The sequence below is a fragment of the Peromyscus leucopus genome, chromosome 1, assembly GCF_004664715.2.
Source record: "Peromyscus leucopus breed LL Stock chromosome 1, UCI_PerLeu_2.1, whole genome shotgun sequence".
Taxonomy (NCBI): domain Eukaryota; kingdom Metazoa; phylum Chordata; class Mammalia; order Rodentia; family Cricetidae; genus Peromyscus; species Peromyscus leucopus.
Window position 1 is genome coordinate 5,335,474 of NC_051063.1, and position 25,979 is coordinate 5,361,452.

Genomic DNA, 25,979 nt, shown 5'->3' on the forward strand with positions numbered 1-25,979 from the left:
GGAGGGTGGGCTGGGGGTAAGGGGAGGGCGTGGGAGGGGGGAGAATAGGGGAACCCATGGCTGATATGTAGAACTGAATTGTATTGTAAAATAAAAAATATATATCACAAAAAAAAACACTAGTGTTCCTTAGCACTGCTTGCATTGCTGAGGAAACTTCTCTGATACCATGTTCACATTAGAAGAACAGACAAGCTGCACGCAGAATAGCTTCCTGGGAAATGTTCCTCAACATGGAAAAGCAATTTGCTTTGCAATGGATTGAACATAGACTCTAATGATGAGGAGAAGAAAGCAGGGGAATGAGAAGGGAAAAAGGCAACAGAGACACATAGGACAGAAAGGAACTTTAATGAGGACAGGAAAAGCCATGGGACAATAAAGGCGTTGAATTGGTGACCATTTGATCCTTGCTTTGTGGAGGTAGAAGCTAGCTTGAGGAGAGGAATGCAGAATGTGGAATGTGGTTTTCACTCACAGGGACAGAAATTAAAGTTTTCCTCTGAATTACAGATTGTGCTCTAAATTTCATAGCCTGCACTCTACAGGTTACAAACAGCTTTTTATGATCTACTGAAGATGATGTGTTGTGGAGAGCTGACAGCTTTTCAGAGTTGCTAGCTGGCAGATGCTTCCTTTTGATAGTCTCTTGCTTACATAGGAAAAGCTTTCTCCTCTGGAACCCAGAAGATATATGTGTAAACATTCCTTATACACCAAGGGGGTAATAATTTTTAACTTGCTGTGAACTTCCTTTTGCACAAGAGGCATGCGTTGTGCAGCAGCCTTGTTCTACAGAAATATCATGGGCACATACATCAGGCGTCAGCAGTCATGAAAGTTGTTCATGTCTCCAGCTTTCAGAATAATGTGCCCTCCACGGCATCAGTAACAGTTTCTAAACTTCCCTGTTCTCTTCTTCCCTGGAAAAGAAAAAGCAGCCATTTGCAGAAGGCATCCAGTGTTTCAAATCATGTGAGTAACAGATTTGAAACAATCTGAAATTGTTTATAGAGAGTAGTCATTGAAATAGTCATAGAGAGTACTGGCCATGTTGTTACTCAAAGAAGACAATCCAGAGTGCCATTGTCCTTTTTATGTCTGTTCTCAATCCAATCTACCTTCTTTTAATGTCTCTATAACATAATTTTTGGCGTTACTTTCTGATTTTTTTTTATGTGTTTGGTTGTTTTGCCTGCATGTGTGTTTGTTTACTGCTTGCATGCTTGATGCCTGAGGAGGCCAGAAGAGGGCATTAGATCTCTGGAACAGGAGTTACAGATAGTTGTGAGCTGCCATGTGGGTGCTGGGAATTGAACCCAAGACATCTGGAAAAGCAGCCCATGCTGTTAATGAAATCACCATTCCTTGTGAATTTAGTGTTATTCAATAAATCCTGACATTGTGGACAGATGCAAGTGTATTTATCTACATTTCTGATGCAGCATGCCTACACTTAGGGTTCAACTTCCTCTTTTATAAATTCTGTCTTTGTCTGATTATCTTATTTAATGAGCCCTTGTTGCACCCATTACAGATGCTTCAGCTTTTTGAAGTCTTTCTTCTTTTCACCTCTGTTCTCACCTTCCACCAAGACTACAGGTCCTGAGCATGAGTTTCAAGTTATATGTTGTCCTAGTTAGGGTTTCTGTTGCTGGAAAGAGACACCATGACCACAACAACTCTTATAAGGGAAAACATTTAATTGAGGCTGGCTTAATTTAATCCATTGTAATCATGGCGGGAGGCATGGCACACAGGCAGACATGGTGCCAGAGAAGGAGCTAAGAGTTCTATGTCTGGATCAACGGGCAACAGAAAAAGAGAGTACCACTGGGCCTGGCTTAGGCATCCAGAACCTCAAAGTCCACCCCCAGTGACACACTTCTTCCAACAAGACCACATCTACTCTACACAAGGCCACACCTACTCCAACAAGGCTACGCCTAATAGTGCCACTCCCTGTGAGCCTCTGGGGGCCATTTTCATTCAAGCCATCACACAGGTCACTACTTTTGTTCCCAGTGTCTCTATTGATTTTTGAAACTGGACTTCTTCGATAATTGTTAGAAACTTTAGATAAATGTTAGATAATTTAAATCAATGGTTCTCAACCTTCCTAATGCTGTGACCTTTTAACACAGATTCTCATGTTGTGGTGACCCTCAACCATAAAGTTATTTTTGTTGCTACTTCATAATTCAAAATTTTGGTACTGCTATGAATCATAATGTAAATATCTGTGTTTTCTGATGGTCTTGATGATCTTAGGCAACCTGTGTGAATGGGTCAAGATCTACAGGTTGAGAACCACTGATTTGAATAGTTCCATCTTTCTTTCCCTAGGAGTGGTGGATGCTGCTTTCTTTCTAGAGACTTGCTTATACTAATTATGTGGAGTCTGTTTCCTTTGGAGCTTGCTCTGATAATTCCTCACATTTTCATTATTTTCTGATTCCTAGTTTTTCTTTTAAGACTATTTTTTTCTAGTCTACTTCCCAGGGCTAGCACAATTGCTCAGCTGGTCATCAGAAAGAGGCAATATTAAAAACACTTTGTTGTGGTCTGAATTACAGTCCTCGAAACTCATACATCAAAATCCTAACCACTGGCATATTGGAATGTGGAAATATTTGGAGAAGAGGTCTTTAAAGGGGCAATGAAATTATAAAAATGTCATTTGGCTGGGCTGTTGTCCAATATGACTGGTGTATGTAGAAGAGATCAGGATGCAGACTCATTCAAGGGAAGGCCACACAAAACACTGAAGGCCAGCAAGAGGGAGAGAGGCTCCGACACTGATCTCATAGCACTTTGGTCTTGAACTTCTAGACTAGAACTGTGAGAAAATAACTTTTCTTGTTTAAGCCACATAATCTATGGTGCTTTGCTGTGGTAGAAGTAGAAAAATAAGACACATCTTCAGTCAATAAAGGCTGTTTAGTGCACTTGAGAAATGTAAAGTTTGGGTCATTTATGTATATTCCAGCTTTCCCCTTATTTTTGAAGACTTTTTATGAGCCAAGGTGGGTAGCTCAGTAGACTCTCTCTAGTTTCCTCTGAATGTCTCTGATGAGTTTCTGTCAATTTCTTGTCCCAACAGTAATATGGTCTCCTATGATCTTAGCTGTGATGAGTGAGTGTCTTGGTCTTACCTGCCTGTTTGCCATGGAACTTTCTGCTGTTTTAGTAACACCCTTCCTGAGGAAACTTTCTATGTTATGTCTCAAGTAAAACCAGCTCTCAAACAGTAAGGTAAATCCTCCAAGTCTTGCTCACCAAGGTAAAGTTCTTTTCAATTGAGTTTAAGGGCTGGAGGAATAGGGCTACAATGGTTAATCCTAATTTGCAATGCCGGAAATTTAGAATCATCTATGAGACACACTGCTGGCTATTTTTGTAAGTTGGCGTTTTCAGAGAGGGCTAACTAAGGAAAGATCCACCCTCAATGTGGGTGGTACAATACTGTGGGCTGAGGTTCTGGATCCTATAAAAGGAAGCAAGCCAGCCAGCTGAGCATCAACATATACCTTTCTGCTTCCCACTGTGGATGCAATGTGTATTCTGTAGCTTTATGTGTATGTATGTTTGTATTTAATTTGAATGTGTGCACATGATAAGAACAATGTTAAGGGAAGAATCACCGTGTGTGTGTGTGTGTGTGTGTGTGTGTGTGTGTGTGTGTGTATGTTTTTAAAATTTAAATTTATAGTTTCATATATTACTCTTGTCATTTTGTTTTATGCTCATATTTTATGGCAAAAGAAAACAAAAGGTAAAAAGGAAACATCATATATTACATTGTTATTAGTTCCAGACAGTTGTAGAATGCCTTAAGTTTGCTTACTAGAAACCAAAAGCCCATGGGTTGCCAGAGGAAACACTTACCAATTGCGAACAGTTGCAGATTGAGTATGAGAGGGCGACCCCAAATTCCAGGGGGTAGGAGAACAGCAGAATACGGGACACTTCCCTCCCCAGCTTCTGTAATCAGGAAATGGGGAGATGATGTATCATTAGTTTTAGCATGTGCCCCCTCCCCAAGAGGACCCTGGAGTGCTGCAGGCTGCAAACAATATGGGAAGTAGGGATTCAGCTGGTTATGACAAAGCTGTACCCAGAAGAGTTGAGAACTCTTCCAGAGGATGAGGCCAAGGCTCAAGGAGTCTTGGTAGTATTGGTTTTTGATTATTAGCCGTTTCCTGCTATGAATTTCTTCTGTGCTATTGTAGCTTTTCCATCATTCATTAGGCACAATTTCCCCCATAAAGCATTTGTATAACTTTCTCCAACTGTGCTAACAACAGACACAGTCAAAATCCCTAATTTCAGGCTTTTCTATAATTACCGTCATTAGTAGCATCTGGCCAGGACCATCCCTGGACAAATGAAAGTATCTTTTTGTTTGGTTTTGTTTCGAGACAGGGTTTCTCTGTGTAGCTTTGGTGCCTGTCTTGGATCTCGCTCTGTAGACCAGGCTGGCCTTGAACTCACAGAGTTCTGCCTGGCTCTGCCTCCCGAGTGCTGGGATTAAAGTCGTGCGCCACTGCCGCCAGGTGGACAGAAGTATCTTATCAGAGATGCCTCTGTACTCTCTAAGAACAGACTTAAGCATTCAGACTATCTGTTTGAGAAGGTCTGGCAGATGTGCTTAATTTCTCCTTTTCCAAATCTTATCTCTAGCTTTAGATCTCCTTTTTAACCATTACCAGGTGCATCTAGCTGTGATGGAAGTTGCCTAGCCAAGTTGTCTAGAGACCAAGCACACTTCCCTTGCCTGGCCAGAAAACGGCAGCAGCTGAGATAGCTTGGACAGATAAGGGGACCAAAGGAAATAAGAAAGCAGTTTTATTTTCACCCATGACCTAGTGACTTGTAGGTTCTATAGGTTCTTAACATTTCAACTAACCACTTCTAAGAATATAGCTTGAGCACATAAATCCCCTTTGCTCAGATATTAACTGAATTTAGCCCTCAGTTGATTCTATTCTCCATTAATCACTTCCCTTTTGGGTTGCAGATGATGGCTGGCAATTACTGCTCTCTTGTGTGGATCTTATTGCCCCTCCTTTTGACCCTGAGGAAATTCAAGCCTGGTGACCTTGCCTTAGCCACAGCATTGCTATTGCATGGGGATATAACTGTAAACCTCAGAGACTTGAGGGAACTAGATTGGAGGAGAATGAGATTGGAGGACTAGAAGAGAGAACTAGAAGGATGAGATGGAAGATGAGGAAAAGCCAGATGGGGAAGAACTAGGTGGGTAAGAATGAGATGAGAAAGACCAAGATGGGGTAGAACTAAGATGAAGGAATTAAGATAGCACATAGAGGGAACAGCAGAAAAATGTAGAGAGAAATCAGGCAAGAAAGGAGCGAGGCATGAGAGCAGAATAGAAGCTGTGTAGAGAGAGAACTGACTCAGAAGAATAAAGTGAATGCACTAAAGAACTTCATGTACGTAGATTCATTTCATATCGTCTAAGATTAGATTATCAGCTGGTTGTAGATTCTTCCATGGACCCTGGGAGAGGGCTATCGAGGGGCTGGACCCCAATAGTCCACGTTACTAGAGTAAGAGTCAAAGAGAAGGAGGAACATAGGAGAAGGTGACCTTCTTCCCCTGCTTGATTTCCCTAGGCATTTCTAGTTGTTTGCTTTCAGCTTCGTTTGTCAGATTTTCACTCTTCCCAATTCATCGTCTGTGAGTTCTGCACTTCGTCACCATCACCCAGCTCTTCTGTCCCACTGCTTGCAACTTTTAGTCTCATGAATGTATTCACTATCTAAACTCTTCAGTTAATCTGTTATTATTATTATTACTTGTGTGTGCGTGCATGTGTGTGTCTATGGGTACACGCACGCCATGGTGTTCATCTGGAGGTCAGAGGACAACTTTCAGGAGTCAGTGTCCCTTCTTCTACTAAAGGTTACAGGATTGAACTTAGATCATCAGTCTGTGAGGAAAGCCCAGCTTAAAAAAATATTACTAGTTTTTGCTCCATTTTTTTGTGTGTGTGTGTGTGTGTGTGTGTGTGTGTGTGTGTGTTGTGTATGTATGTATTATGCAGATGTGCATATGTGTGGGTGCTTGTGGAAGTGCCTCTGAGATTGATGTTAGGAATTATCCTTGATTGTTTTTCCACCTTATTCAATGAGGCAGGACCTTTCAATCAAACTCAGAACTCTGATGTGGCTGGTATTGCTAGCCAGTTTTCTCTAGGGATTCCCTGGCTCTGCCTTCCCAGGCTGGAATTGCAGGTAGGCTGTTAGGCCCACCTGACATTTATGTGTGTTCTAGGGATCTTATCCTTTTGCCCACTATTAAGTGTAGCTACCACTCTTCATAAAAAAAAAAAAAAAAAAAAGCTTCTCATTACAGCAAATGGAGACCATCACAGAAAACCACAACTGGATACAATGCAGAGATCAATGGATCATGGAAAGTTCAGCCCCAGTGAGTACATCTACAACACAAGTTCTGCACCTAAGGCTGAGGAAGAGGGGGTGGAAAGATTGTAAGAGCCAGAGTACCAGGAAGTTTGGTAATAGACTGTGTCTCCCAGAAATGGCTGCCTAAACAAGACCTGAACAATGCCAATGACAATAGACATGCTAATCTCAAAGGAGGAAATCTCACAGGTTCCCACCCCTCGACAAAGAACTACAGACAGCTAAGGATTGTTGAAAGAGGAAGAGAATTAGCTTCTCTCAGAGATGAGCCCCTTAATTGGTTATTCAACACAAAGTGGCCAGCCATGAAATCATATGCACACAAATAACAAAAAATGGACTCATCATGTTGTATTTATATATTTGTTCATCTCTTTTTCTATATGTAGCAGTAATAAAGAAAAAGAGTCCATCAATTTGAGAGGGAGTCAGGGGGTCAGGGGCTGGAGGGAGAAGAGTGAAAGAGGAAAATGCTATAATTCTATTTTAATTAAAAATATATTTTAAAAGATTATTTTTACTTATATGTATGTGTATATATGTAAATACATGTTCAGGTACCTTCTGAGGTCAAAAGAGGGCTTCAGATTCCTTGGAGCTGAAGGGGAGCTCATAATATCCTGGTTGTGAGTCACCCATCATGGATGCTGGGAATCAAACTTGAGGTGCTCATACCCACTGAGCCATCTCTGTAGCTCCGATAAATATTTTTTCCTCTTGAGACAGGGTTTCATGTAGCCCAAGCTGGCTTTGAACTTTCGTGCATCTCACCGGAAACTCTTCATCTTGCTGTCTTGCTTACTAGAGTGCTTTGGTGACAGGCAGGCACCAACACGCTGGCTTAAGTGTGGGAATTTTTCTTTGCCAGCACTAATATTTGTGATTCTGATTTTTTTCTGGTAAGGGTTGGCTTTATTGACTTCTGGTTCAATGAGGAAACCAAGCCTTGGAAGAGAGCTATGACTCACTCAGGGAATGCTCCCATGAACTGCATATCAGTGGCTTCAATACAGACTGCTTAATTTCAGAGCTCCTGATTTTACTTACTAGGCAGTTTGAGAAATCAATAGAAGCAAAAATATATTTGTCTCATCAAATAGCCTCAGTCTGAGACCACCATTTAAAATGATCATGGGAGGTACTACGTTAGGAAATATTTCCTGAATTTTTTGAGTGGATATCCTTCTCTCTGAATTTCTGTATCATGTTTGCATATGTGTGGGATGGAGAAGTCCACCAACTTTCGATATATGTTACATCATCTGGGCTCCTTCCTGAGTCTTGCAAGGAGGGACCACTTGGAATGGAGGCTGGCCTTCCCCTAGGCCTCTTCTCTCCATGCTTGCTTCCAGGGGTAGGATAGTTTCTGGTGGCCCTTAGCAGTCTAGAGGCAATCACATAGAAGATGTCCAACAAATGAACAAGTATTTCTAGAAAAATTAATTAGGGGAATTTAATTTGAATTTTATGGGAATAATAAAAATAAAGTGTCTGCAACCCTAATCAATTTAGCCTCTCCATATCCAAACAGCATTAAATGATATCATAATAATGCTTTCTGGAGGTGTAAAGAAATAGAATGCCATTTATATTTAGTGTATTAGAACTAGATGTAAAAGCATCATTTAGATTGGTATTAGAAAAGAATATTCCAGATCTCTTCAAACTTATCCTTTGTTGGTTCTTTTCTTTTGTTCTTTAATTCCACAGTTATATTAGTCTCTCCACTCTAGTATTGGACTTTTGTTTTGCATTTTCTATTTCCATCATTTGCTTTCTATTTTCTTCCAAGCAGCTGTAAACCTCCCAACTCCTGCCTCCATTTCTATCATGGGGCTTCCACCAGGTTTCCACACAGACTTTCAGGTAACCTCATTGCTAAGGATTGCACATGTGAGATTTCAAGGGTGTATGAAGACTGTGTTTCAACAGGTACATAGGTTAATATGTGCACTGTCTTCTCTATGAGTAAAGGATAGCTTAAAATAGAGACAAAAGTCAATACAAGGGTAGCTCAAAAATGGCTTATCTCATGCTGGGGAGATAGCTCAGTTGGTAAAGCACTTGCAGTGTATGTAACTATCATGTCTATGTACTTATGTATATTCTTCTATCTTCCTATCAGATGTTTATCTTATCTTTCTATCATCTACCTGTGTATATATACATGTATCTATCATCTATCTATGAATATATATATCTTATGTATCTATGATCTATCATCTATCTACCAAGTCTTTATATCTACTATCATCTATTTTCATACCTACCTACCTTTGTATCACCTATTTGTTTGTTTTAACATGTATACATTTATTTGTCTATGTGTATATATATTTGTACTGTATCTGAATGTGTGCATGAACTTGTGTATTTATATTATCTATATGTTTATTATATATTTTATATCATCTGTACATTAATGTATATATCCATCATCTATCTATATAATAATATGTATACGTTATATAGCTGCCTATTATCTACCTATCTATGTACCAATTTATGTATGTATCTATATTACTTTCATCCATTCTTCTAATTCTTGTACTGCCTATACTTATAATAATTAACTTCAGCAAGTTTGGAAGATTCTGAGTCAGTGAAGGCAGGATGAAGTACAACAAAATTTGTTTTTCTTTGTGAATAGTTTAAAATCAATCAATAATTGAATGGATTTCTCCTCTTTTAGAACCATAACAACAGAACTTCCTTGTGGTTCAGAAATATTTAAAAAGGACAAATAGAGAAGAACTATAATTCCAAGGACTTGCTCAGTGAATACCATGCCATTAGGAGCTGTTTCTGTGTCATTGCACAGATCCCTCAGAGCCCAGAAAAGAAATTTCTTAATTAGATTTTGATGGTCCTTGTTTGCCAAGGTGTGCTGTTATATGAAGGCTGTCTAGTGACTGGCTAGCCGAGCCTTGCTCTGGCGCTTGTCTTCTCTCTGATGTAGTCTGCTAAGATCTGACTCTTTCTTGTGACTTCACAGCTTCCTCTGACAACAAGTTAAGTCACTCCACACCTGTCATATGTGGACCATGATGGATGTCCTGGGATGAGGCCAAAATAATTCAACAGGCAGCAAGGCACCCACGGGAAAAGTCTGCTCCATGCAGGTATGCTAATACATTCTCAAAGCATCATTATCATTCTGTAGTTAAAAAACAATTGAATTTGTATATCCCAACATTTGAGAATTGATTTCCTAAATGTGGAAATCTGGGGTATAATGACCATGTGCCTGTGCACATTATGTCAGGATCTGGTGGACTCTGTAGGGCATGAATTGCACAATCTCTTCTGCATAAATGGACTTTTTCTTGTTATCTCAGGAAAGCTGTGGGCACTGTTTCCCCTCTCGATCAAATGGAATCATTCTCTGCTCTAAATAGAATCAGAAGTGCCTTGGAGGCTGCTGGGAAGGTAAATAATTAACTGTTTGGATGCCTGGAGAGAAAGCATAGAGGATTTTTAGACTCTGCACAAATGAACTGGGACATTAAGCAAATTAGTTTTGCTTAGATTTTAATTGATCTAATTTAATATAATTATGAAGAAAGTAAATTGTGGGCAGTTAGGATCAGGAAATCAGGAGCCTATGCAAAGGAGGTTGGCATGGTAATTCTGTGATAGACGGAATGACAACCAGGCACAACTGAACTTGGTGTTGCCTCTTTTTCTTTTTACTTTGAAAATAATGTTTTTATTTGCATGTATTATTTTTCTAAGTGCTAATAGTTTATTTGTCCTATTTAAAATAGATTCTTCCTTCATATAATACATCCTGACCATAGTTTCCCCTCTCTCTACTCTCCCAGCTCTCCCTTCCCATCCCCCTGATCCACTCACTCTTCGTATCCTTTCAGAAAAGAGCAGGTCTCCAAGAGATGACTCAAACAGGACAAAACAAGATACAATAAGACCAGGTGAAATCCCACATATCAAGACTGGACAAGGCAACCTAACAGGAGGAAAAGAATCCCACTCCCACTGTTAGGAGTCCCACAAAAAGCCAAGCTAACAGCTATAACACATACACAGAGGACCTGGTGCAGACTCTTGCAGGTCCTTTGCTTGCACTTCAGTCTCTGTGAGCCCATGTAAGTCCTGATTATATTAGTGGGTCGTGTTCTCCTGTGTCCTTCACCCCCCAGACTCTTATAATCTTTCCTCTCCCTCTTCCGTGGGGTCCTCTGAGTTCTGAGAGGAGGAACCCATTGGACACTTCCCATTTTGACTCTCAGCAGAATGTCTGGCTATGGATCTCTGCATCTGCTCCCATCTTTAGATGCCAGAGGAAGCCTCTCTGGCACTGACCTGTGAGTATAGCAGAATGTTATTACGAATCATTTCACTGATTTTGTTTTGTTTTGTTTGTTTTTTGAGGGCAAGTCCTATTTGGTTCTACCCTTGGTCTCTGTGTTCTTGGACATCCAGGCAATGTGGGGCATGGGCTCCCTCTTGTGGCACGGGCCTCAAGTTAAACCAGACATTGGTTGGCCACTCCCACAAGTTGTTTCACCATTGCCCCAGCACATCCTGCTGGCCGGAAAGATTGTAGGTCAAGGGTTTCATGGCTGGGTTGGTGTCCAGGTTTCTCCTTCTGCAACCTGCAGAGTACCTTTCCATACCAAGGAGTCTAGAACATGGGGGTAAAGGTTCCATGCAGGCATCAGCTCGACCTTTCTACTTTCTTTCTTTTTTTTATGCTTTGTATTTTTCTTTTTTAAAAATTTTATTTTATTTTACAATACAATTCAGTTCTACATATCAGCCACAGATTCCCTTGTTCTCCCCCCCCCCCCCCCCCCCTTCCTCCCAACCTACCCCCATTCGCACCTCCTCCAGGGCAAAGCCTTCCCCAAGGAGATCAACCTGGTAGACTCAGTCCAGGCAGGTCCAGTCCCCTCCTCCCAGATTCAGCCAAGCGACCCTGCATAAGCCCCAGGTTTCAAACAGCCAACATGCAATGAACACAGGACCCAGTCCCACTGCCTGGATGCCTCCCAAACAGATCAAGCCAATCGACTGTCTCACCCATTCAGAGGGCCTGATCCAGTTGGGGGCCCCTCAGCCATTGGTTCATAGTTCATGTGTTTCCATTCGTTTGGCTATTTGTCCCTGTGCTTTATCCAACCTTGGTCTCAACAATTCTTGCTCATATAAACCCTCCTCTTTCTCGCTAATTGGACTCCCAGAGCTCCACCCAGGGCCTAGCCGTGGATCTCTGCATCCAGTTCGCTCAGTCATTAGACGGGGTTTCAAGCACGACAATTAGGGTGTTTGGCCATCCTATCACCAGAGTAGGTCAGTTCAGGCTGTCTCTCGACCATTGCCAGCAATTATGGAGCTATCTTTGTGGATTTCTGTGGGCCTCTCTAGCACTTTGCTTCTTCCTATTCTCATGTAGTCTTCATTTACCATGGTCTCCTATTCCTTGTTCTCCCTCTCTGTTCTTGATCCAGCTGGGATCTCCTGCTCCCCAGGCTCTCTTTCCCTCGACCCTCGCCCTTCATTATGCCCACTCATGTCCAGGCTGTTCATGTAGATCTTATCCATTTTTCCATCATTGGGTGATCCTCGTGTCTTTCTTGGGGTCCTGTTTTCCAGGTAGCCTCCCTGGTCATGTGAGTAGCAGTCCAGTCATCCTTGTTTCACATCTAGTATCCTCCTATGAGTGAGTACATACCATGTTTGTCTTTCTGAGTCTGGGTTACCTCACTCAGGATGATTTTTTTCTAGATCCATCCATTTGCCTGCAAAGCTCATGATGTCATTGTTTTTCTATGCTAAGTAGTATTCCATTGTGTATATTTACCACATATATTTATCCATTCTTTAGTTGAAGGGCATCCAGGTTGTTTCTAGGTTCTGGCTATTACAAACAATGCTGATATGAACATAGCTGAGCAAGTGCTCCTGTGGTATGATTGAGCATTCCTTGGGTATATGCCCAAGAGTGGTATAGCTGGATCTTGGGGGAGATTGATTCCCAGTTTTCTAAGAAAGCACCATATTGATTTCCAAAGTGGTTGTACAAGCTTGCATTCCCACCAGCAGTGGAGGAGAGTTCCCCTAGTTCCACATCCTCTCCAGCATAAAGTGTCTTCAGTGTTTTTTATCTTAGCCATTCTGACAGACATAAGGTGGTATCTCAGAGTTGTTTTGATTTGCATTTCCCTGATAATTAGGGATGTTGAGCAATTCCTTAAATGTCTTTCAGCCATTTGAGTTTCCTCTGTTGAGAATTCTGTTTAGTTCTATAGCCCATTTCTTAATTTGACTGTTGGGCACTTTGATGTCTAATTTCTTGAGTTCCTTATATATTCTGGATATCAGTCCTCTGTCAGATGTGGGGTTGGTGAAGACCTTTTCCCATTCTGTAGGCTGTCGCTTTGCCTTGTTGACCGTATCTTTTGCTCTACAAAATCTTCTCAGTTTCAGGAGGTCCCATTGATTGATTGTTTCTCTCAGTGTCTGTGCTACTGATGTTATATTTAGGAAGTGATCTCCTATGCCAATGCATTCAAGACTACTTCCTACTTTCTCTTCTAGCAGGTTCAGAGTATCTGGATTTATGTTGAGGTCCTTGATCCACTTGGACTTAAGTTTTGTGCATGGTGACAGATATGGATCTATTTGCAGCCTTCTACACGTTGATATCCAGTTATGCCAGCACCATTTGTTGAAGATGCTTTCTTTTTTACATTGTACACTTTTGGCTTCTTTGTCAAAAATTTTATGTTCATAGGTGTGCGGATTAATGTCAGGGTCTTCAATTCGATTCCATTGGTCCACATGTCTGGTTTTTATGCCAATACCACACTGTTTTTATTACTGTAGTTCTATAGTAGAGCTTGAAGTCAGGGATTGTGATGCCTCCAGAAGTTGTTTTATTGTACAGGATTCTTTTGGCTATCCTGGGTTTTTTGTTTTTCCATAGGAAGTTGAGTATTATTCTTTCCAGGTCTGTGAAGAATTGTGTTGGTATTTTGATGGGGATTGCATTGAATCTGTAGATTGCTTTGGTAAAATTGCCATTTTTACTATGTTAGTCCTGCCTATCCATGAGCATGGGAGATCTTTCCATTTTCTGACATATTCTTCAATTTCTTTTTTCAGGGACTTAAAGTTCTTGTCATATAGGTCCTTCACTTGCTTGGTTAGTATTACCCCAAGGTATTTTATGTCATTTGTGGCTATTGTAAAGGGTGATGTATCTCTGATTTCTTTCTCAGCCTCTTTGTCAATTGTATGTAGGAGGGCTACTGATTTTTTTAGTTGATCTTGTATCCTGCTATGTTGCTGAATGTGTTTATAAGCTGTATCAGTTCCTTGGTTGAATCTTTGGAGTCACTCAAGTATACTATCATGTCATCTGCAAATAGGGAAAGCTTTCCAATTTGTATCCCCTTGGTTTCCTTATATTGTTTTTTTGCTCTGGCTAGAACTTCAAGTATTATATTCAATAAGTATGGGGAGAGCAGACAGCCTTGCCTCATTCCTGATTTTAGTGGAATTGCTTTGAGTTTCTCTCCATTTAATTTGATGTTGGCTGTTGGCTTGCTATAAATTGCCTTTATTATGTTTAGGTATGTTCCCTGTATTCCTGATCTCTCCAAGACCTTTATCATGAAGGGGTGTTGGATTTGCCAAATGCCTTTTCTGCATCTAGTGAGATGATCATGTGGTTTTTTTCCTTTGAGTTTGTTTATATGGTATATTACATTGACGGACTTTAGTATGTTGAACCACCCTTGCATCCCTGGGATGAAGCCTAGTTGATCATGGTGGATAATTGTTTTGATGTGTTCTTGGAGGTTGTTTGCCAGTATTTTATTGAGTATTTTTGCATCAATGTTCATGAGGGAGGTCGGTCTGTAGTTCTCTTTCTTTGTTGTATCCTTGTTTGGTTTAGGAATCAAGGTAATTGTAGCCTCATAGAAGGAGTTTGGTAATGTTCCTTCTGTTTCTATTGTGTGGAACAATTTAGAGAGCATTGGTATTATCGACCTCTCTACTTTCAATGAGCAATGTGGATGTTGTCCTCAGCAATGGGATCTCCGCTGGCAGTTTTCAGAGAGCAGCCCTCTATCCTGGCATCAGCCTGCATTGTTTAGGGATCCCCAGGGCATTGCCTAGGCCAACAACTCAACTGGATGTAACCCAGTCCCCCCCAGAAGCCTTGTCTGGCTACAAAAAGATGGCCAGTTCTGATTCCATATCTTCCATTACCAGGGTCCTCACTAGGGTTATCCCCATAGTTTCCAGGAAGTTTCCACACACCCCCAAGTGCCTCCCACCAATTCTACCTGTCTTTCCCCATACTCTCTCCTTCTCCCCACCCCACCAACCTGATCCTTCCTTCTCCCAGTCTACTGCAAAATCTATTCTATTTCTCCTTCCCAGGTAGATTCATGCATCCCACCTAGAGCCCTCCTCTTAACCTAAACTCTCTGGGTCTGTGGATTATGGCTTGATCAACATTTATTTAATAGCTAAGTTCCACTTATAAGTGAATACATACCATATTTGTCTTTCTGGGTCTGGGTTACCTCACTCAGGATGATTTTTTTTCTCGTTCTATCCTTTTGCCTGCAAATTTCATGTTTTTTTTTTTTAACACCTGAGTAATACTCTCTTGTGTAAATGTACCACACTTTCTTTATCCATTCTTCAGTTGAGGGACATCTAGGTTGTTTCCAGTTTCTGGTTATTATTAATAAAGCCACTATGAACATAGTTGAGCAAATGTCCTTGCAGTAGAGTGGAGCATCCTTTGGGTATATGCCTGTCTCAGTTAGAGTTTCTTTTGCTGTGAAGAGACACCATGACCTTGGCAGGCAACTCATATAAAGGAAAAACATGTAATTGGGGTGGCTTACATTTTCAAAGATTTAGTTCATTATCATCATGGTTCGACATGGTGACATGCAGGCAGACATAGTGCTGGAGAAGTATCAGGAAGTGGTCTGTCTCACTTCGTGTGGCTTGAGCATATATAAAACCTCAGAGCCTTTCCCCACAGTAACACACTTCTGCCAATAAAGCCAAATGCAATCCAACAAAGTCACACCTTCTAATAGTGCCACTCCCTTTGGAGCCATTTTCTTTCAAAACAACGCAAGGCCCAAGAATGGTATAGCTGAGTCTTGAGGTAGATCGATTCCCAATTTTCTGAGGAACCGCCATATTGATTTCTACAGTGGTTGTACAAGTTTGCACTTCCACCAACAATGGAGGAGTGTTCCCCTTGTTCAACATCCTTACCAGCATGACCTGTCACTTGTGTTATTGGTCTTAGCCGTTCTGATAGGTGTAAGATAGAATCTCAAAGTAGTCTTGATTTGTGTTTCCCTGATGACTAGGGATGTTGCATATTTCTTTAAGTGTTTCTCAGCCATTTGAAATTCTTCTTTTGAGATTTTTCTGTTTAGATCTGTACCCCATTTTTAAATTGAATTGTTTGGTTTATTGATGTCTAGTTTCTTGAGTTCTTTATTTTGAATATTAGCTCTCTCTTGGATGTGGAGTTGATGAAAATCTTTTCCCATTCTGTAGGCTGCTGTTTTGTCTATTGTTTGTATCCTTTGCCTTACAGAAGCATTTCAGTTTCACGAGGTCCTATTTATTAGTGCTTGCACTATCAGTGTTCTGTTTAGAAAGTTGTCTCCTGTGCCAATGTGTTCAAGGCTATCCTCCACTTTATCATCTACTAGGTTCAGTGTATCTGGTTTTCTGTTGAAGTCTTTGATCCACTTGAACTTGAATTTTGTGCAGGATGATAAATATGGATCTATTTGCCTTCTTCTACATGTAGACATCTAATTACACCAACCATTTATTAAAGATGCTTTCTTTTTTTCCATTGTGTATTTCTGGTTTCTTTATAAAAAAATCAGGTGAATTTACATCTAGGTCTTCAATTCAATTCCATTGATCAATGTGCCCGTTTTTTATGCCAGTACCATGTGGTTTTTGTTGCTATACCTCTGTAGCACAACTTGAAATCAGGGATGGTGATACCTCTGGAAATTCTTTTATTGTTCAGAATTATCTTGTCTATCTTGGGTTTTTTGGTTTTTTTTTTTTCCAATATGAAGTTGAGAATTGTCCTTTCCAAGGTCTGTAAAGAATTGTGTAGGGATTTTGATGGGGATTGTGTTGAATCTGTAGATTGCTTTGGGTAGGATGGCTGTTTTTACTATGTTAATCCTACTGGTCTATGAGCATGGGAGATCTTTCCATCTTCGGATGATTCTGAATTCCAAGCCAACACAACTCAGGCAAATCTCTTATATTATCAACAAGGCTGTTCACATTCGCTATGTTATATGTGCTGCACTTCTATGCAGTTCTGTCTGGGGTGCAAAGAAACAAGACTGACACTGACTTACATTTAGCAGTGAGGACCTAAAGCAAAATCTACATAAGATGCAAAGGCAGCCTGTTATGAACGTCCTACGTGAGGTAAGAAACGACTAGGTATTCATGGTTTAAACACAGTAGAGCAGCAGCAAAGCTCTTTCCTGGTTCAGTGAATGGCTTAGTGGTCCAGGAATGTACTCTTTTTGCATTAAGATGTCATCTGTGGAGAGACTGGGGGATGGCTCAGTCAGTAAAGTGCTTGCCTTGCAGGCACAAGAAATTGAGATATAGAGCAAAGGATAATCAGGCTACAACCCACAGCTCCAGAGAAGCTAAGAAAGAAGGAGGACCCTAAGAGGGATGTAAGGATCACCTTAGGAAGGGGAAACAGAGGAAATCTCCATGAGTAAACTGGGGATGAGGGACAATAGAGGGGAGGGGATGGGGGATGAGAACATGAAGGAATGGCATGGTTGAGCTAGGGGAGGGATGGAGTGGGAGAGCAATGAAAAGTGATATCTTGATAGAGGGAGACTTTATGGGGTAAGGGGTGGATTCCTAGGAATCCACAAGGATGAACCCACCTCAGATTAGACTACTAGCAACAGTGGTCAGGGTGCCTGAACTGACCTACCCTGGTAGTCAGGTTGGTAAATTCCCTAACTGTCATCATAGAGCCTTCATCCAGGAACTGATGGAAGCAGATGCAGAGATCCACAACCAAGCACCAGGTTGAGCTCCAGGAGTCCAGTCGAAGAGAGGGAAGGGGATTATATGGGCAAGGGGGGTCAAGATCATGATGAGAAAATCTACAGAGACAAGTAAACCAAGCTCACAGGAACACATGAACATTAGACTGACAGCTGTAGAATCTGCATGGGACCAGATTAGGCCATCTGCATATGGGAGACAGTTGTGTAGCTTGGTCTGTTTGAGGGGCCCCTGGCAGTGTGATCAGGATCTATCCCTGGTGCATGAGCCATCTTTCTGGATCCCATTACCTATGGTGGGACACCTTGCTCACCCTTGATGCAGTGGGGAGGGGTTTGGTCCTGCCTCAGCTAAATGTACCAGGCTTAGCTCTCTCCCCATGGGAGAACTTAACCTTTTGGAGGATGGGATGAGAAGTGGGTCATGGGGGAAAGGCAAGGGTGGGGGGAGGAGGAGGAGGGATGAGAGGGGGATCTGTGGTTGGTATGTAAAATGAATAAAAAACAAAATAAACAAAAAGAAATTGAGCTCAATTTCTAGCACCTGAGAGGTGGGAGCATGGGAGGGGGAGAATGAGGGTGCACACTCTGTGCTGGGGGACAGAGACAAGCTGATGCTTGTGGCTCCCTAGCCAGCTAGCCTGGCCTACTAGGGGATTTTCAGCTAATGGCACTGTCACAAAATCAAAGATGAGCAGTGCTTGAGAAATGACACCTGAAGTTATTCTCTGGCCTTCACATATATATATATGTACCACACACAGGCACATGCATATGTGCACACGCACACTCACATGGCTCAGGGACCATCTTGGAAGAGGAGGCAAAGAGCTTGTTAAGAGCTAAAAACCACAGAGGAGCAGCATGAAACAGTGTCTTTGTATCTTCAGGACAAGCCGGGGCTGCTGGCCTCAGAAACTCACAGCTCCTATGTTTTCCTGCACAAGATGCACACAAGATAAATCCAATCAACATTCTAGCATAGAAGAGGCTGGGGAGAGGCAACTCAGGAGTCTCCATCTCTAACTGAGGGACTATTGACGGGCAAGGAGAATCTGTTTTTCTTTAAAAGTATAGCCCTAGGTAGATCAATCACACTCAAGTGGGTGGCCTCACACCTGTGAGTATAAGGGCAACACAAAATAGACTTCTTTGGTTATTGAAATAAATAGAACACAGAAATGAAACTGGGATAAGGAAATGGGGGTGGATCCAAAAGGAGTTAGGGGAAAAGTGGGTGGTGAATATGATCAAAATATATTGTATGAAACTCTCAAAGAATAAAATACCATTACAAACACAAAAAGAAAGATGTTTCTATAGAATCAGGTACTTACTGCTTGTCCATAATTCCTGTATGACACAGAGCGGAAGTGAGCCAACTCCACTATTGTCAGGCTGGCTGCAATGAGCACAACCATGATGCAGAGCATGTTCAGGGACAGAGTGCAGACAACCTGAAAAGGAGACATGGAGGAAACTTACAACGTTCAGAGTAAGTGCTTTTGAATTTTCTTTTGATGTTTTTGTTGTTGCTTTGTTTTACTAGAAAACAATTGAGTTAAAATTTCCTTATAGTTTGGGGAGCTTTCAAAATGTGTTTCTGCTAGCCATTTCCTGGTTTACATGAAATCTAGTTAGTTTAGAGGAAACATGAATCCATTATCAGACACTGTCAAGTTTTGAATTGCACCAATGCTCAAATTTTTTGTATTTTATAATCTTGTGAGTCAGCTGTAAGAAAGATCACGATGTTTGACTTGAATACTTAAAAAATAAGAAAATTCTTCATCCCAGGGATGCAAGAATGGTTCAACATACAAAAGTCTGTCAATGTAATATACCATATAAACAATCTGAAAGAAAAAAACCACATGATCATCTCACTAGATGCTGAAAAGGCCTTTGACAAATCCAACACCCCTTCATGATAAAGGTCTTGGAGAGATCAGGAATACAGGGAACATACCTAAACATAATAAAGGCAATTTACAGCAAGCCAACAGTCAACATCAAATTAAATGGAGAGAAACTCAAAGTGATTTCACTAAAATCAGGAACAAGACAAGGCTGTCCGCTTTCCCTATACTTATTCAACATAGTACTTGAAGTTCTAGCCAGAGCAATAAGACAACAAAAGGAGATCAAAGGGATACAAATTGGAAAGGAAGAAGTCAAGCTTTCACTATTTGCAGATGACATGATAGTATACATAAGTGACCCCAAAAATTTGACCAAGGAACTCATATAGCTTATAAACACCTTCAGCAATGTAGCAGGATATAAGATTAACTCAAAAAAATAAGTAGCTCTCCTATATACAAATGACAAATGGGCTGAGAAAGAAATCAGAGATACATCATCCTTTACAATAGACACAAATAATATAAAACACTGAAGACAGCTTATGTTGGAGAGGATATGAAGCAAGGTGAACACTCCTCCACTGTTGGTGGGAATGCAAACTTGTACAACCACTCTGGAAATCAGTATGGCGGTTTCTCAGAAAATTGGTTATCAATCTCCCTCAAGACCCAGCTATACCACTCTTGGGCATATAACCAAGGAATGCTCAATCTTACCACAAGGACACATGCTCAACTAAGTTCATAGCAGCATTATTTGTAATATCCAGAACCTGGAAACTACCTAGATGCCATTCAAATGAAGAATGGATAATAAAACGTGGTACATATACACATTGGAGTACTACTCAGCAGAGAAAAATAATGACATCATGAGGTTTGCAGGCAAATGGATGGAACTAGAAAGTATCATCTTGAGCAAGGTAACCCAGACTCAGAAAGACAAACATGGTATGTACTCACTCATAAGTGAATATTAGATGTAAAGCGAAGGATAACCAGACTGCAACTCACAACTCCAGGGAGGCTACCTAGTAAAGAGGACCCTAGGAAAGACACAGGGATTGCCCAGTGACGAGAAATGGATGATATCTATATGAACAAACTGGGGGTAAAGGGGGGGTATTGGAGGGCAAGGGTTGGGGGAAAGAGAGCTTAGGGGAGCAGGAGGTCCCAGCTGGATCAGGAACAGAGTGGGAGAACAAGGAAAGAGATACCATGATAAATGAAGACCCCATGGGAATAGGAAGAAGCAGAGTCCTGGAGAGGTCCCCAGAAATTCACAAAGATACCTCCACTATAGACTACTGGCAATGGTCGAGAGAATGCCCGAGCTGACCTACTCTGGTGATCGGATGGCTGAACACACTTACTATCATGATAGAACTCTCATCCAGTGACTGATGGAAGCAGATGCAGAGATCCACAGCCAAGCCCCAGGTGGAGCTCTGGGAGTCCAATTGGCAAGAGAGAGAGAGGAGGGATTATATGAGCAAGAGATATTGAGACCATGATTGGAAAAAGCACAGGGATAAATAGCCAAACTAGTGGAAACACATGAAAAGTGAACCAATAGCTGAAGAGCCCCCATGGAACTGGACCAGGCACTCTGGATAAGTGAGACAGTTGATTAGCTTGATCTGTTTAGGAGGCCCCCAGGCAGTGGGACCAGGACCTGTCCTTGGTGCATGAGCTGGCTTTTTGGAACCTAGGGCCTATGCTGAGACACTTTGCTCAGCCTTGATGCAGAGAGGAGGGATTGGACCTACCTCAACTGAATCTACCAGGCTGGGCTGTCTCCCCAGGGGAGTTCTTGCCTTGGAGGAGGTGGGAATGGGGGACAGATTGGGGGGGGGAAGCTGGAGGGTAGGAGAAGGGAGGACAGAGGAATCCATGGCTGATATGTAAAATTAAATTAATTATAAAATTAAAAAATTTTTTTTTTGGGATATGGAGACTGTAGAAATAAAGTCAAATAGGAGTTAATATGTTTGAATCCTGGGTTTTTAATAGCTGGGACCATTTGTCAACATGTTTGTATATACATCATAATTTGATTTTTAATTTTGAAAATTTGAGACTTTATTTTATGTTTATGGGTGTTATGTCTAGATGCATGTCAGCATATTACATACATGCGGTGCTCATGGTGGACAGAAGAGAATGCCAGATCCTCTTGGACTTGAGTTAAGGATGGCTATGAGCCACTATATTAGTGCTGGGAATTGAACCTGAGTCCTCTGTAAGAGCAGCAAGTGCTCTTAACTCCTTAGCCATCTATCATTCCCAGATTTCTTGATGTGTAAACATTTAAAATTAGATTAATCTAAGCTGTCTTTCAGATCTAAAATTTTGACATTTTTATTTCTAGACATTTTGCATCTACACCATGGATAGTTTTTTTTTTCTTGGAAAATTCCAAGAAAAATACTTTGATACAAGATACAACCCTATTCCCAAAGTGGGTAGACTAGAAAATGAAGTATTAAAGCACAGTAATGATCACATAGAAGAAAGACTTTAGATCCTGCAAACAATTTTTAATCACAGTATTCATGCAATGTTAAGGGTTAAACGTCCAAATAAAAATATTATTTAAATTTAGATGTTTTAGCAGAAGTTAACAATCATGATTGTTAACTAATGTATCTGGTTTACATTAAGTAATCTGATCTCAGGTTTTTATTTCCCTCACTCATTTTATAGAGATGATAGATTTCTTTATTATTCAGAGACTATTTTTTCTTTATTTTCAAGATATGTTTAATATAAATATAAATACACGCATGTATGTATGTATGTATGCATATGTATGTATGTATGTATGTATGTATGTATGTATGTATGTATGCCTGTAAGTGCAGTTGCCTTAAGAGGCCTGCAGAGGGAGCCAGAACTCTTGGAGTTGGAGTTACTGGAACTTGTGAGTCAACGTGTGTGCTGGGGACTGAACTCTGAAGAGCAGCAAGTGCTCTTCACTGCTGAGCCATCACTCCAGCCCCAACATTGTTTTTTCATTCAAACCTCTTTTCAATTTTGTGAAAGGTCATACTAGACATATCCCAAACATTTCAACTTACCATATTTCTATTTTGTTTTCTTGCTGCTTTTATTGTGAAGGCTCCTGAAATGACAAACTAGACACAAACATATGCTGGTAAATACTCATTGATAATGCTCAGCAATTTAATCATACTTTAAAACTACTATTTTTCAGGGCAAGATTTTCAGAATACTAATAGTAGCAAAGAGAGAAGTTTTAGTAGAAGGGGTTAGGACAAGCTTCCATTATGAGATAATCATGTTTTCAAAAGGTGACACATATTGAAAGTAACAGGAGGGTCACAACAGTCACAAGCACAGGACAGTGGGTACGATTTAGGTTGTCGTACATGGCAATGGCCTCTTAAGTCTTCCTGAACCAGGGACCAAGTTTGGTTAGGTGATACCTTTTATACAACCCATTAGGTGTTACTCCAGCTTCTTCTGTTTCTAGTAAGATATTATGGACTGTAATGACTGTGTATACATCCAGATTTGAGAAAGTGGCTCTAAAATCCATTAGACACCATGTCTGTGAATAACACCCTCTTCATTGAGAGGCAATAGATACCATCAAGGCCACAGGATGCCCAGGCTTTCACTTAGTTTATTTATCTATTTATGTGTGCATACATGTCTGGTGTATGTGTGTAGGATGCGCGTGAGTGTGCAGGTACATAATCTAATTATACACATGTGTCTTCATTTATTGTTCCCTGTATTGCCTTGAAACAAGGTTTCTCAGGGAACTGGAAGTTTGCTGTTCCATCTAGGCTGACTGACCACAAGCGCTTGGAATTTGGCTGTCTCCACCCTTGACGGCTGTTGTTACTGGTATGTGCAGCCATGCCTGGCTGTTTATGTGGGTGCTGGGGATTTGAACTCAGGTCTTCATGATTGTGTGCAGAACAAGTACTCTTATTCACTGAGTCATTTTCCCAGCTACCTTGCCTTTTATATAAAAAAAAAGGCATTCCACTATTTCCTTTCAGGATTTCTATTTTCCAAGAAGTACAAAGCACTGCTGTGTTATTTGAAAGCAGGCTACACAACTTCCTTGAAATAGTCTTTGTTTGCTTTATTTTTAAGTTTTACATATATATATGTGTGTGTGTGTGTGTGTGTGTGTGTGTGTGTGTGTGTGTGTGTGTGTGTGATTGCAGTTCCTGCAGGAGGTGGTATCAGATCCCTTGGGAACTGAAGTTGCAAGAAGTTGTGAATCCCCTGGCATGGATGCTGGGTACCAAACCTTAGTCCTCTGCAAGAGTAGCAAGGGCTCTAAACTACTGAGCCATCTTTTCCAACCTTTGTCTTTTTTTTTAGTTATTTTAGCAAAGGTTAATTTTTTTTTGAAAAATAGCAGTCATGTTCCATTCTTTTAAAAATTATATTAATTTTTTTTCATACAGTATATTTTGATGATAGTTTTTCTCCTCCCCCAAGTTCTCTATCCAACTTGATATTTTTTCTCTCTCAAAACAAGCAAGCAAGCAAATAAACAAACAAAAACAATACCCCTAAACAAAAGGACAAACAAAACAAAACACCGAAAGCACCACAGTAAAAGCGCATAGAAAACATGGCAGAACTCAGGTGTTCATGATTGCACAGTAAACTCTTTGCTGACTGAGCTGCCTCTCTAGTTCTTCTGAAGTTATTTTTATAGTATGAAATTAAACACAAAGGAACACAAATCATTTCTCTGAGTTTTGTCTGAAAATTCTAGTTTTTTCCTTATCTGTTTATTTTCTCCTTTTTCCATGTACTTTTCGTTTATGAGTCAAATGCACCTTTTCTTATTGATGAGGCAATGGGTTTCTTATCAACATGGCTTATTTGGATTTTGTCCTTGGACACCCTGAGTCAGAGTATGGATAAAGGCAGATGTCTTCAAGGTTACTGTTTCTTCTAGTGACCACTAAACCTCTTCTAGTGACCACTCAACCTCTTCTGCGACAGTCAGCGGACCGTCTTTGTTCCAGTACAAGGACAGTGGGGATTTTTTTTTTTTGTCCCACTGTGTATTTTCACCACTTTTCTTTTCTCTAGATTTGAGACAAGTGTTTCAGGTTCTGTCATCCCACACCCCCGTGCTTAAGCTCACTGATTGGCCACCTTGTCATCCAACCCTTTCTAGATGATTTTAAGTTTTGACCCTTTGAAGTCTCCCCTAAATGATTTAATCTTTAGTTATTTATGTGTGTGCATCCTTCTACTTACCCATGGTATATGATTCTTTGAATTTCCCCCTAAAATCTTTTACAAAAAATGCTTGATTTTCATACTCATCCTCTTGTCTTTGTTGGTCATTTTAAATCTCAGGATTGTGTGTTCATTTTTCCCACTACTTGCTGTAGAGGGCGCCCTCTGGCATTAAGCTCCAGCAATGCTTTCCCCACCCTATCTGTTCTCTCAGACCTTCTGCTCCCTGCTGAATTCTTTTCATCACCAGCATCAATTCCATGGTCAGCCATTACAAATACTCCCTGTATCCATTCTCAACTCCAATGCACTTAAAAAAAAATCAAAAATGAATCTTTAACCAAAATCCTGCTGAAATGTAGTTTTATCCCTGCTGCATTCCTGCACCCATGCAGATGAACATGGCTTGAATAAAGACTTATCTCACTATGCAGTCATGTTCCTAAACCTTGAGTCCTTAATGCTGTATAAAGATCAAATTACTTTTTTGTAAGCCACATAACTGTCTCCCTTTTCTCAGATGGCCACTTCACACACTCTCCTCTCTTCTAATGGCTGCTCTACATGTCTGTCCTCACTTTCAGCTCATATCTTTCTTTCTGATACATTGATATACTTGAGGCTTTTGTAGGAACTCATCCACAAGCTTCCAAAATCAGATCAGAATCCGATCTGTTCTTTATTCTTTGTTCCCCTCTTGCTGCCTTGCCTTAGCACTATTTACATAAATGGCTATAATTCTTTGCAAATGATGTTCTGTGCATTGTAGGATGCTCAGTAGCATTCTCAGCTTTCTCTCACTAGATGCAAAAATCCAGAGCCTCTTCAGATACTATGACATATTCTCTGAGGGGGTAAAATGAGCACTAATTGACAACTATCACTGGAGAACATGACCATAGCTATTTGTTCACTAAAATTCATTATTTCTTACTAACATTAATATATGATTGCAATATTTCCTTTATTAGCTCATAACATTTATTGCTTTTTTTTTTTTATTCCTGGTCCACCCCACACCAGCAAAAGACAACAGAATAAAAGGATGTGAAGTTGAGAAGGAAATGTGTTGGGGGCTCCAAGAGGAATTGGAGGAAGGGAGTCAGGTAGATAAGATCAAAAGGCATTGTACACATGTATAGAATTATCAAAAAGTAAAGTAAAAATATAAAAAAAATCTTCTCAGCTCTCATTCCATTTCCCCAAACCAAGTCCAATCAGGATTTCATGTCATCATTTTTACTGAAACTACTTGTCATATTTATGACTGGCTACCATATTAATAAGCCCAGTAGTCAGTTTTCAACCTTCATTATTTAGACAAACCAACAGAA

The 25,979-nt window shown here is 40.6% G+C and overlaps 1 protein-coding gene across 2 annotated transcripts in view; it reads right to left on the minus strand.

Annotated features, from left to right (window-relative positions):
* Positions 1 to 332: 332 nt before the first annotated feature.
* Positions 333 to 25,979, minus strand: part of Ms4a13 (membrane spanning 4-domains A13) — a 30,949-nt gene continuing 5,302 nt past the window's right edge. For both annotated transcript variants that reach the window (XM_028884352.1, XM_037202829.1), the window contains exons 4-7: positions 22,482 to 22,538; positions 18,874 to 18,993; positions 3,889 to 3,984; positions 333 to 923 (exon numbers count right to left, since the gene is read on the minus strand). In XM_028884352.1, coding sequence (XP_028740185.1) covers positions 861 to 923; positions 3,889 to 3,984; positions 18,874 to 18,993; positions 22,482 to 22,538 — 336 coding nt within the window. In that variant the 3' untranslated portion in view covers positions 333 to 860. The remainder of the gene's footprint in view (positions 924 to 3,888; positions 3,985 to 18,873; positions 18,994 to 22,481; positions 22,539 to 25,979) is intronic.